Source organism: Ctenopharyngodon idella, chromosome 3, assembly GCF_019924925.1.
Source record: "Ctenopharyngodon idella isolate HZGC_01 chromosome 3, HZGC01, whole genome shotgun sequence".
Taxonomy (NCBI): domain Eukaryota; kingdom Metazoa; phylum Chordata; class Actinopteri; order Cypriniformes; family Xenocyprididae; genus Ctenopharyngodon; species Ctenopharyngodon idella.
In genome coordinates, this window is record NC_067222.1 from 20,615,848 (window position 1) to 20,629,483 (window position 13,636).

The 13,636-nt window shown below is 36.3% G+C and overlaps 1 protein-coding gene across 2 annotated transcripts in view; it reads left to right on the forward strand.

Annotated features, from left to right (window-relative positions):
- Positions 1-3,889, forward strand: part of ntn1b (netrin 1b) — a 65,275-nt gene extending 61,386 nt beyond the window's left edge. For both annotated transcript variants that reach the window (XM_051888538.1, XM_051888537.1), the window contains exon 7: positions 1,070-3,889. In XM_051888538.1, the coding sequence (XP_051744498.1) occupies positions 1,070-1,392 (323 nt within the window). In that variant the 3' untranslated portion in view covers positions 1,393-3,889. The remainder of the gene's footprint in view (positions 1-1,069) is intronic.
- Positions 3,890-13,636: the final 9,747 nt, after the last annotated feature.

Consider the following 13,636-nt stretch of genomic DNA (forward strand, 5'->3'; position numbering starts at 1 on the left):
TTAGTTTCATCTGACCATAGAAGCTGGTCCCGTTTGAAGTTCCAGTCATGTCTGACAGCTGAATATGCTGGAGATTGTTTCTGGATGAGAGCAGAGGATTTTTCTTGAAACCCTCCCGAACAACTTGTGGGGATATAGGTGCTCGTTGATAATTTTTTTTCTGAGACTCAAGACTCAACTAATCTCTGCAATTCTCCAGCTGTGATCCTTGGAGAGTCTTTGTCCACTCAAACTTTCCTCCTCACATTAGGATGGTTTAGACATAAGTCCTCTTCCAGGCAGATTTGTAACATCTTTAGTTGATTGGAACTTCTTAATTATTGCCCTGATAGTGGAAATGGGGATTTTCAATGCTTTAGCTATTTTCTTACAGCCACTTTCTATTTTGTGAAGCTCCACAATCTTTTGCTGCACATCAGAACTATATTCTTTGGTTTTACTCATTGTGATGAATGATTACGGGAATTTGGCCTTTGTGTTTCCTCATATTTATACTCCCGTGGAACAGGAAGTCATGGCTGGACAATTTCATGTTCATGATCACCTCGGTGTAAAAAAAAAAAAAAAATGTAAAAATGAATGGGAATATACTTCAGAGATATTTTACTCATAAAAAATTCTAGGGGTGCCAATAATTGTGGCCAACATGTTTTGGAGAAAAACATTTATTTCATAATGTGAGTTTCCCCCCACTTTCAATTCTTTTCCTTCAGTGAAAGGTTAGATTTTGGCTAATTTTATGAATTAAAGATCAAAAGGATAAACAATGCAGATTTATTTTTACAGTCATCTTTGATCATATTTACCAAGGGTGCCAATAATTCTGACCACCACTGTAGATAGAACGATGGATGGATGGATGGATGATGGATAGAACGATGGATGGATGGATGGATGGATAGAACGATGGATGGGTGGATGGATGGATGGATAGATAGAACAATGGATATAAAATATAATTTGACATATTTTGGGGTCTAAACAATAATAGTATTTAAAATTGAAATTGAAAGCGTCTTCATTTTGCTGTTCCCTGATCTTTCATTAATCTGATTGTTTCTCTCCGCAGCTGTCCAGGTTCACGTACTAAAAGGAGACAAAGCGAGCGAATGGTGGAAATTCACTATCAACATCATATCCGTCTATAAGCAGGGCGGACACCGCATTCGCAGAGGAGACCAGCTCCTGTGGGTCCGCGCTAAAGATGTGGCCTGCAAGTGCCACAAAATTAAACCCGGAAGGAAGTACCTGCTCATGGGCTCTGACGACGACGACTCCCGCGGTCAGAGCGGCGTGGTGGCGGACAAGGGCAGCCTGCTCATCCCGTGGAAGGACCTGTGGGCCCGTCGGCTTCGAAAATTCCAGCAGCGTGACAAGAGGGGCAAGTGCTAGAGGGGAAACACAGAGAGATTGAAGAACAGGAGAGAAGGAAAGACAAAATAATGACCCGAGCACCTACAAGTCGGAGCAGGTTGATTGACGATTGATCAGAACTGTGGTGAAGGACAACCACTTGTGCAGTTTTGCCTTCTGTCGTTTAGCGTTTTTTTTTTTTTTTTTTTGGTTCCCATCAAGATTTTATTTTTTCATATCTTCAATTTTGCAGAATTTGCACCTACTATTAAGTATACATATATGTAAAGTCGTTTATGTGTGATCCTTTCTGGTGTCTCTTTATGATTTCTGTCTTTTTCCACAAAAAGAAACAAGCTACTGAGTCAATTTATCTACATGAACATTTCACTTCAGAAGAAGTGTGTTGGCGGTTGACATTTCAAAGCAGGGCCGTAACCACCATAGACATTGAGGGGGACAGGTCCCCCCCAGTAATTAGAAAAGACCAAATTGTCCCCTCCCCCTAATATTTACTATTCTTGATGCTGTTCTGCTGTACTCCATTACGCACCCCTCTGTTTGTTGTTAGGATGACAAAAAAGTTTTAAAAGTTACATTTTTAGGCTGGACTGCCTTAGTGGCCTAGCACCGCTCATCACTGTCAGAATGAGTGAGCTGGCCAATCAAATCAAAGAAGGAGGGGCTTATGGTTTGCAGAAGACGAGTGCGAATTCCAATGTGACGCTTTCATTTTAGCAATGAAAGAGTACGTGGCGAGTAAGTAGCTAAACATTTAATATTTGACAACTGTTTTATGATTTAAATATTCAGTGACCGACAGTAATATCCAGTGATGCAAACTACTCAACATTTTTATGAAATTGCGCCGTTTTGTCCCCCCTAAAAAAAGGTCCCCTCCCAATGTTCAAGACATGGTTACGGCCTTGTTTCAAAGTACATACAGTGGGGTCTAAAAGTCTGAGGGCACATTGAATATCTGGATTTAAAACCTGGAATTAAACATGGTTGAAGAAATGTAAAACAAAAAAGAATTTAAATGACAAAATATTTATGAATCTGCAAATTTATTATTAACAATTATTTGACCTGCGGTGCACATTTGACTCATTAGGACGATGTCGCGATCCCATTCCCCCTTTTTCGTGGAAAAATAAAATAAGTGCAAAATAAAAGCAGTTTCATTAGCGCCCTCAGACGTTTGGGCCCCACATTAAATTAGATATAACATCCTTTACATTCCTTCCTTTCGGATAGAAAATCTGTTGACAATACCTCACTGTTGATGTTCAGAAGAATTGTGATTGGTTCAAAATTGCATGACATCATCATGATTATTTGGTGCCAAAAGCTATGCTGATACTTTTGGCCTTTGATACTTTGATAACTGTGGTGATCTTTAAAGTGTGAAGTCTACCTTCTGTTCCATAACTAGTTGTAGTATGAGTTTAGTTATACAAATAGACTATTATTTTTTAACCACTTTATGATTTTTGATTTGCAAAAAGAAGCGTATTTTCATTATGAACAAGTTCCCTCTTCACTGTTAAAAAAATGTAGGTCACAATTATAAGCAGAATCCTATTATATTATACAGAAGAAATGTGAGATTTCCCACATATTGATCATGCAATAATCACGAAATTCCCCAGAAGTAGATTTCTCATCATTAAGAGATATCAGAGAAGCTTAATGTCCTTCAGCTAGAGTTTGATGAAATTTTAATGTTCTAGATACTAAATCATTGCTAAGGTTTAGTGATCAAGAATACAACTAAACAATGACCACAAGCCTGAATGGTCTTCATGGCTGACCAGTGTATGCAAACGTAAGGTTACATCCTACCAAAATAAATCTGATAAAATGGCTCTTATTATTAAGGGAAACAAATAATTTTCTGTGTTATCACTGATGTGGTACCTTTCTTTGCTCTGGTACTTTACTAAGGTGATATGCTCTACTGTTTTTTGTATAGTTGTATAGTTTTTTTTGTACAATATTTAGTAGATTATATTCACATGCAATTAACCGTTTTTTTATGCCATGAATATTCTGAAAATAAAAAAGGAATTTTAGATTTTCTTTGTTTACATTAGTTGATAGTGTAGAGAGAGGGTTGTACTATGTCTATGTGACATGAAAATGCGCGCACACAAACACACACACACACACACACACACACACACACACACACACTTTTACATTCAGTCACTGTCCAGCTCTGAATCTCTGACAGTGATTACGAACTGAAAGTCAGTGACCATGGTTTATTAAACTCACAGATGGTCTAGTTCTTTGGAGACACCCTGACCTCACAAGTAGACTTTGACCAGTTTTCCAGACATTTTGGAAAATGACTCTAAACATATATTCTTTTTCTTTTTCTTTTTTTTTGATGAAGACATTTACAATGTTCATGGTCCTCCTGTATATGATGTTTTACTGTGTACTTTGCAAAAGCTGTGTATTGTCCCGTAATGCATACTAATATATTATGATCCTCATAAATGAACATATTTAATGATACATGAACTCACATGGCTGTGTGTTTATTTTTGGTCCCAAATATGATCTTTTATATATTATCTCAGTTTTGTTGTGTGTGTGTGTTTATTTTTATTTTATTGAGTACAGCCACTAAGTACAACTAAGAAAACTATGGTTTTTGTTTTTAAAATCCTGCAAACTGTGTACTTATATTAAATTGTATTAAATTGCACAATGATAAAAAGTGTCCATAAATAGTAGCAAAATCAATTCTAAGATGCAGTTAATTTTTTGCATATATTTATAAATGTGTTTGCACCTTATACATCCCAACATTGCTCATATGGATGAGCATAGTTATAAATATATTAACTATAATTATATAATAATTATTTTAATTTAATTAATTAATTTAATTTTAATTATTATTATTATTATTATGGTTATTATTATTTTTATATTGAAATTATTATTATATATTAATAATAATATATCACTGAATTATTGACATTATTATAGAACTTATAATAATAAAATAATAGATCATATATATATATATATATATATATATATATATATATATATATGCATGTTTCTACTAATAATTAAAATTATATAGCAACAATAATATATATGTGTATTAATATATATTAATATAATATATATTAATAATATATGATATATATATAATTTATGGTATATATGGTTCTACTAATAATTAAAATTATATAAAAACAAAAATATATATGTGTGTATTAATATATTAATATATATATATATATATATATATATATATATATATATATATATATATACACACACACACACACCATATAATATTATTTATTGATCCTATTAGTAGTAGTCATAGAAAAAATGTATAATGTCCTAGTGATGTTATTTTGTTCCATCATGGCCAGAAAGACACTACACAGATGAGCACTCTTGGCTAATTTAACGGTACCAACTAAATAACAATAAAAAATTACAATTTAAACAATGCCAAAAGCCAGAATAGTAAGCTAAGCCAGTAATAGTAAGCCAATAGTAAGCCAAGTTAAACACAACCAAATACGTCAAGTCCCGCACGGATGGAGGGCCTGTTAAATGCGAAGGAAAGAGTTAGTGTGAACAATAAATGTCAAATGGAAGTAAAATACAGTTCTGTTTTTGCGACAAAACCCAGCAGCAGACGCGATAAGCTGCATCATCATTTACTTTGGCTCTCTGGACCTCAATAAAGAGCAGAGCCTTTCAGAAGGGCTTCAACACGTAAATGTCAGGGCCTTTCAGCTAACTAACCCAGTGATACAGTATATCAAACAGGTAAATCTGACCACTGGTAACAGGGTGGGCACTTTGTGGTTCTTATTCAAATGAAAAGTCACCTTTATTTATATAGCGCTTTTAACAATGCAGATTGTGTCAAAGCAGCTTTACAATGAAAACTGGTATATAATTTAGTCATAGAAAAAATGAAACCAAGCCATTTTCAGAAATCTTCTGCATGGAGGATGTTGCCTTTTGTCCTAAACATCCATTTGAGCAATACAGCAGGTGCATAAAAGTAAAAAGGCATTTTTCTTAAGGAAGTAAACTATTGAATTAAATGTATGTGAATATACTGCTAAAGAATCATGTCAGTCAGTGTTAGGACAACCAATAGCAACAGAGGAGACAGTGACATTTTAAACATATGACTAAATGGAAAGTGTACATTTCCAATAATTTAGGGTGATTTTAGGGAAGAACCGGCTAAATGCAAACTCCCCCGCCTTCTCTCAAAACATTTATCTTAGACACACTCCCACCATTGTGTCTCTGTTAACAGCCATCAGGCACCTCCTAAAACAACGGCTTCCGGAATGTCTGCAAGTGTGTGTAGGGCTGGAAAGGTCAAATTCAGATCACCCCAAGACACGACTACACCAGTGCAAGTACCAAAGAGCGTATCCTGTTCTCAGAGCATCAGATGGGTAGATGTACCTCTGCCGCGTGCTGCGCTGTGACTGGAAGGACGGATTAACACTGTTTGTCCGGATTTCTCAGCCTCAGCTTCTGAAGGAAATGAGACTCCATAAGAAACCTCATTAAACTTCTTGAGGTTAGTCAACACTGCCCATTTACTGTAGATCGCTTTCATTCCTGTGAGACTTAAGGAGAAATGTATAATTAAATCATCAGCAGTATTAACCCTCGATAACCTTCTCATGCAGTTTATTGTTTTTTTGTTTAAACATTCATATGTTATCTTAATCTTGCTATGTAACACAAAACTACTTTATTAATTCTGATTGGGCAACTTGCTAACAAACAAAGTGATTAAGCTAGCAATTATGCTATCATACTGACAAATAAAAGCATTGTGAAGACTGCTATCAAAATAGCAACATTTCTAAATAAATTATCAGAAATGCAGACACTCGGATGAAATATATTTCTCAAGTTCAAATATAAGTAACATAAGAATATGAGAATATGGCAAAAATCTTTCACAATATGAATAATATAATATAATATAATATAATATAATATAATATAATATAATATAATATTTCGGTTCCAGATTTCCCAAGATGTAGGTGACTTTGTTTCTTCAGTAGAACACAAATGATGGTTTTTAACTCCAACCGTTGCAGTCTGTCAGTCGTATAATGCTTGTCAATGGTAACTCCATCTATAAGAGTCAAAAAAACATGCACAGACAAATCCAAGTTAAACCCTGCGGCTCGTGACGACACATTGACGACACGAAACGATCGGTTTGTGCGAGAAACCGAACAGTATTTATATGATTTTTTACCTCTAATACACCACTATGTCCAACTGCCTTGAGCGCGCACACAGCATCCGGTGTGTGAGGTGTGTACGCACTCTGGCGTAGTTTAAAGGATTAGTCCACTTTCAAATAAAATTTTCCTGATAATTTACTCACCCCCATGTCATCCAAGATGTTCATGTCTTTCTTTCTTCAGTCGAAAAGAAATTAAGGTTTTTGATGAAGAAACTACTGAAGAAACAAAGTCACCTACATCTTGGATGCCCTGGGGGTAAGCAGATAAACATCAAATTTTCATTTTTGGGTGAACTATCTCTTTAAGATTACTTGACTGGGAAGTTTTGCACTTTCAACCTATTTATTATTTATTCAATAATGTACCAGATTACCCTAATTCACCACATGTAAGCCAGAAGCAGGCCATCAACCCTCATTAAACCCCATACAAATGTTGCATGCGGTCGTGTTCCTGTTTAAAAACCAAACCAAACAGTCGCAATGCTTTTCTGGTGTCTTGTCTCGTGAGCATCAGGGTTCAGCGTTTTCTTGTCGCCAGTTTGGAAACAAAGCGAATACACATTGAGCATGTGCACTTCCCAGTTCTCCTTCTCCCACCCCTCTAATTCTCCCCGTCTCTCGCTCTCTCTTCTCTCACATCGTTTTCACAGAATGGCCCAAAGCCCTTGAGAATTGCTCCATGAGAAACAAATGCCCAGGCGCCTTAATGGAGTCCAAATCAGAGCAGGATTCAAAGAGGTGCTCAATATCAAGCGCTTCACCCAGCCACACACACACACACACACACACATACACACAAAATAGGGGCCCAAGTTTGACACCTACGCCCTTGGCATTTTTCTCTGTCCTTTTCCCTTATTCCTTTCACTCATTCTCTCCATTTCCCCCTCTCTTTCAGTACTAATTTCTGGCTTACGAGACACGGGCACAAAGCCACCTCTTATGTGCATAAGAGTGGCTGGGATTCCTCACCGTGCGCAGGAATGTGAGGTTGGGTTGCTTTTATCTCATTAACATTTCCATACAGGATTAAGCCACTTGGCCCTCAGGACCTGTATGTTATATATGTCAGCCATTCTCTGGGATATAGCTATGCTCTCGCCGGCTGCAAGTAAACAACGAAAAAGACAATTCGCTAATGCTCAAGCACTCTTAATTTTCATTCACACGCTTTCAAGATAGGGCAAAGGCAGGTGTGAGCTCGATGCTCTTGTTTCGCCGGAGGGACGACAACTAAGATGTGCTCTTCACATTCCAGGGCATAATATACAATCTTAAGTGTTTGTGCTAAAAAGAAACATTAAAACAACTTATACACTTTAAAAAAATAAACCTTAGGGAAGACTGTTTTACCTCAGAGTGAAATAATAATAACAAAAGTGACTTTATTTCTTGCAATCTCAAGTTTTATGACATTTCCACCTGATTGAAAGCACGAGTTGGATGCAACATTCACTTTCATATATATATATATATCACAATTTAAATTACTCAAATTATTAGAAATAAAGTTGCAACCGCACATAAAAAAGTTACAATCACTTACTCTGAGACTGAAATAAAAAGATTTGTACATTAAAAAACATGAGTGCTGCTTGCCCATGAAAAAATAGCCAATTTGCTACACTTCAAAAATATTTTTAATCACCCCTTTTTTAGTAAAATATCTAAACGTTCTTAAAATAATAAGTATAAAAATATATACTTCAGAAGCAAAATCGCAAAAAAAATTGTAATTTAACTTAATTTGTTTCAATTTTTTTTGTTTTTGTTTAGAGCATATATCTTAAAATTTAGTAAAGTTTATGCTTAAAACAAGTAAAAAAAAAAAAAAAATCAAGATTTTTTTATTAATCAAGTCCTAATATCTGAAGCAATTTAATATTAAACAAGTACATTTTATCTTGTTTTTAGGAATAGATTTTTTAAATGTAAAATAACAAAATCCTGATTAAGAATTTTTTTTTTTTTTTTTTTTTTTTTTTGCAGCAGGCTGTCAGTGTGTTGCTATATGCGGTTGCCAGGGTGTTCCTGGTGGTTGCTAGGGCTTTGCTAACCCTACCTCTAGTTTCAGTTCGTTTCACTTTCAAATGAAAATTAGCCCAAGCTTTACTCACCCTCAAGCCATCCTAGGTGTATATGACTATCTTCTTTCTGATGAACACAATCTGAGAAATATTAATAAATATCCTTACGCATCCGAGCTTTATAATGGTAGTGATAGGGATCAATGAGTATGAGCTGAAGAAAGTGCTTCCATCCACATCCATCCATAATAAACGTACTCCACACGGCTCCGAGGGGTAAAGGCCTTCTGAAGCGATGCGTTTGTCAAAAAAAAAAAAATCCTTATTTAACAAGTTATGAAGTAAAATATCTAGCTTCTGCCAGACCGCCTTCCGGACTCTACTTATGAAGAAAGTGTAAAACTCTCGCTTACTTTTACTTCATAACTTGTTAAATATGGATATAAAGGCCTTCGCTTCAGAAGGGCCCCCTGGAGCCGTGTGGAGTACGTTATAAAGGATGGATGTGGATGGAGACACTTTCTTCAGCTCATACTCGTTTGGTAATGCTTACTACCATTATAAAGCTCGGATGCGTCAGGATATTTATTAATATATCTCAGATTGTGTTCATCAGAAAGAAGATAGTCATATACACCTAGGATGGCTTGAGGGTGAGTAAAGCTTGGGGTAAATTTTTTTTTCATTTTAAAGTGAACTAATCCTTTCAGATTTAAGGTGGCATTCATGGCTGTAGCACAATAGTACAAGTAAAAGATCTTCTCTGAAAGATCTTCAAAGAACCTAACCACTGAAAAAAGCTAACCAATCAAACCACGCATTACTAAAGTGCAGCACAGGTCCAGAGAAGATAGATAATTAATGCACTAATTCATAAGACAATAAAAAATATCAGATCGGAGCATTCTCTGTGAAAAAATGAAAGTCCACTGTCAAGCACTGTTGGATTAACAGCCCAATGGGAATACAACTCAAAAAAGTGCGGACAGAAATACAACAGCACGGTGAGAGCATGGAATTTTCCATCCTTCACAGGCAATCCCTATTGACCCCCATTTCATCAGAATACATTAATATTCCCAAGTATTGGCACAGGCCTGCGGCACTCACCAGCCGAACAAAGTACTCGGTGACTTTGACGTCTGGGATCTTCAAATAAACCCCAGCTGGGAGCCATGGGGACAGGGAAGAGGAATTAACTGCTATATTAGCTGACCTTCATCCTGTTGTTTCTCCAAACTTGCCTGATGGAGGCCCCTCGCTCCACCGTAACCAGGGTCTCCCAACTCAACAATGTGGGCATTTCCCTTCATGGCGGTACACAAGACTGTGAGGTTTACTGTGCAAACAAGACCCAGTTCTGCCAAAGGATTTCACTTCGACATTCCTACATCATTTTTTCTGCTTCTCTCGCTTGGCTTTCTTCACCTCTGCCAGCGCTTCTGGATGATGGAGGGAGTGTAACACTAGATGAAGGCTGGCTTGTTGCTGGCGAATTCATTTCGGTCAACTCTGAGGGTGAGTCATATTGCATCATGCTTCTTTTCACCTGATGTTGGCCATCACATCAAAACTCACACTATTCTCTCAGCGGGACTGACATCTCAAATGATGAATACTAAATCAGCACGAGAGACCTTTGGACGACTTGCAGAACGAATTTAGATTCGAAATTCAACACCTACTTACATATTCATCCTTATTAACTTCTTTCATCCTAACTAGCTTTTAGAAGAAGCACATGCAAACTTGTTAGCATCAACACAAACCTGTCAAAAACATTTATGTACTTTTCTAAATCGCTCTCAGTCAAATAAGGGTTCTAAAAGTGATGTCATTGGTTCCACAAAGAACCTTTCAGTGAAGAGTTCTTAAAAGAACCATTTTTCTTAGTGTAAAGAACATTTTAAAAAATCTAATGAACCTTTTTCCACTTTACAGAACTTTTTGTGAAATGGAAAGATTCCATGGATGTTAAAGGGTTAGTTCACCCAAAAATGAAAATTCTGTCATCATTTACTCACCTTAATGTCCTTACAAACTCGTAAGACTTTTGTTCATCTTCAGAACACAAATTAAGATCTTTTTGATGAAATCTGAGAGCTTTCAGTCCCTTCATTGGGAGCACCGCAATTTACACATTCAAGGTCCAGAACGATATGAAAGACATCTTTAAAGTAATCCATGTGACTCTAGTGGTTTAACCTCAATTTTATGAATTGACGCAAGTGCTTTGTTTGCGCAAAAAACATAATTTACCACTTTATTTACAAAAACACTTGTTTTGCGTGTTGTATATGCATGTTGTGATGACTCAAGACCAGAAGTTGCTCCGTGAACGCGCATTGGAGATTAAGGGACCTATCATACACCCGGCGCAATGTGGTGCCAGGCACGGCGCAAGTGTTTTTTGCTAGTTTCAGCCTGACGCAGTGATCATTTTCACCTCCTGTGCCATGTTGTTTAAATAGCAAATACACTCGCACCCATCTGTTCACCCATGGGCGTGCTGGTCTGAAAACGAGGTGTGTTCAGGTGCATTGTTGGCACATTGCTATTTTGAGGCAACTGAAATAGACTGCACCATTGACCAACTGAAACCTGGTCTAAAGTCAATGGTGCAGTATTTGTTTTGTTATTTAAAGAGCGCGTTAGTAATATGCGCCTACATGCGGGTGCACAACACACGTACATACTGCTTATTACACACACAGAGATGCGCAGCAGCACACAAACATGCCAAATATTAAAAATAAAAGGATTACTTATGTAACAAATAATAATCTTTTACATTACAATGTAAAAGATTATTATTGTGTGCATAAAGATAAAAATGCTTTAGTGGAATCCGGCTTTTCCCGTAGATGGTCTGCTCGCACGCTTTAACCTCGCACATGAGGAGAAGCATTCAGTTTTTCTGCTTGCAAATTCTGCCATGTAAATTGCGAATCCATCATGGCGCGAGCGCAACTGGCTTTTAAAGGGAATGGGAGATGAGACTCTGATTGGTTTATTGCACGTTACGCCCAAAACACACCCATGACCCATGATTAAGAGAATAGGGACGACCCTTTTAGACCATACACCGGGCGCGGGGACCATTTTTCTCGTCGTTAAACTAGCAAAAGTGGATTCGGACACGCCCTAAGCGCACTTGCGCTGTGCACTTTAGACCATGTGCTTAGATCATTAAAATAGGGCCCTAATATTTTGTAATATTTTAGTAATTTATATCATTTATGATATTTTATAATTTAATACTCATTTCCTGACATTTTTTAAGAAAAAATTCTCCCATATAAACATTGTATCATATTAGAACTAGCCATCATAATATATGAAAACCCATTAACAATAGCAATCAGATCAATTGAAAAGTACAAAAATAAAAGACAGAGAGACAAATTAGAGATAAAAAAACACTGAATGTGAGGAAAATAATAACTTGCCAGTATGGCAATTTAATGGCTTTAAACATAAATCATTTTCAAGACTCAAAAAGTGTGCAAAAGCATCATAAAAATATCATAAACAATGGTTAATTACTATTTTTTTTATCCTTTTTATACATTGTTTATAAATTTTATATAAATATTTTACAATTGCTGTATATTATTTTTATAATTATTATGAAAGATTAATTTTCACTACACAAAAACAGTCAAGCAGGTTTGGAATGACTTGAGAACGAGTAAATGATGAATTTTCATTTTTGGATGAAATTTTTCTTTAATAAATAAGTTCTGACAGTGCCTAAATGATTTAATATGTTTCCTGTAGACAACATTTCTGACTTCTTATTGTAACCCTGATTTACCACTAATATTTTTTTCATGCTGTTTACAGTTTATGCTTTTTATTGTCTTCAGCTAACCCGCAACTGCTTAAGCAATACACATGTAGCGTATAAATTGTCATGCCAATAAAGCACACTGAAACACTGAGAGGGATAGTAATAGTTCCCATCTGGCCTTGCCTCAGTTTTTTCTCTGTCAGCGTAACGGAGGATAGACTCTGATAAACACATACGGGAGGCGATGTCCTCTGCTAGCTGACGATGAGCAGAGCGCTCGCATGAAGGACTCAAACCCCTTGTCATCTCCATTTGGTGCCTGACAAACATCACCACTCAAGACCATCCTATTCACATCCCTCCTAAACAAAGAGCTTGAAATATGCAGTGTTTTCCTGAATACTTCCTAATCAGATTATGATATTGGACTGTAGATGATGAAAGACCTGAAAAGGACTGAATATAACAAAATTCCCCTTAAATCTATTGGGAAATAATCAATAAGAACATTGTTAATATTGAATAAGTTCCTAATCCCAGGTCTAACTCCTTCCTTATCCCTAAAATCTGATTTGTTGAGAGAAACTTTGTTCCAGGATCAGGACATTGATCCAGGAACATGTCCTACTTGCTAGAATCACAGTAAGTGCCAAGATGCATGAAAACATAATCATATGACACCTGTTTGAAATGTGTCAGAGTTTCTCTCTCCTGCTATGCCAGGAATTTTTTTTTTCAACATGAAAACACTAAAAGATGTTTGTAATTTACTCTGGATAAGAGCAAGCAAAATATTGGATAAGATCACCAGCAAAATGCCTTAAATGTCAATATAAAACTATGTTACTAGCTACTACAGTGCTTTAAAAGGAGATTTCGGGCCTGTTTTGCCAAAGTCTGCACTTGTAAAGTGTTACAAGTCAGGCATTGATCATTGCAAGCCAGAATGTGGAAACCTTTTGATTGATCCTAATTCTGCTTAAAAGCTCCCAGATTTTCAGGATTTGATGTCAAGCCTGAACTATGATCTAAAACAAAGTGTTAAGACAAGTATGATGGGAAAATGATGACCGCATAGAAGTGCATAAAAATCAGATGGATTCTGATCAAGTTCCTTGCCAACAAAGTACACAAGGTACAAGGAACATTAAGTTCTGCAAAAGGACCTTTTACCACATC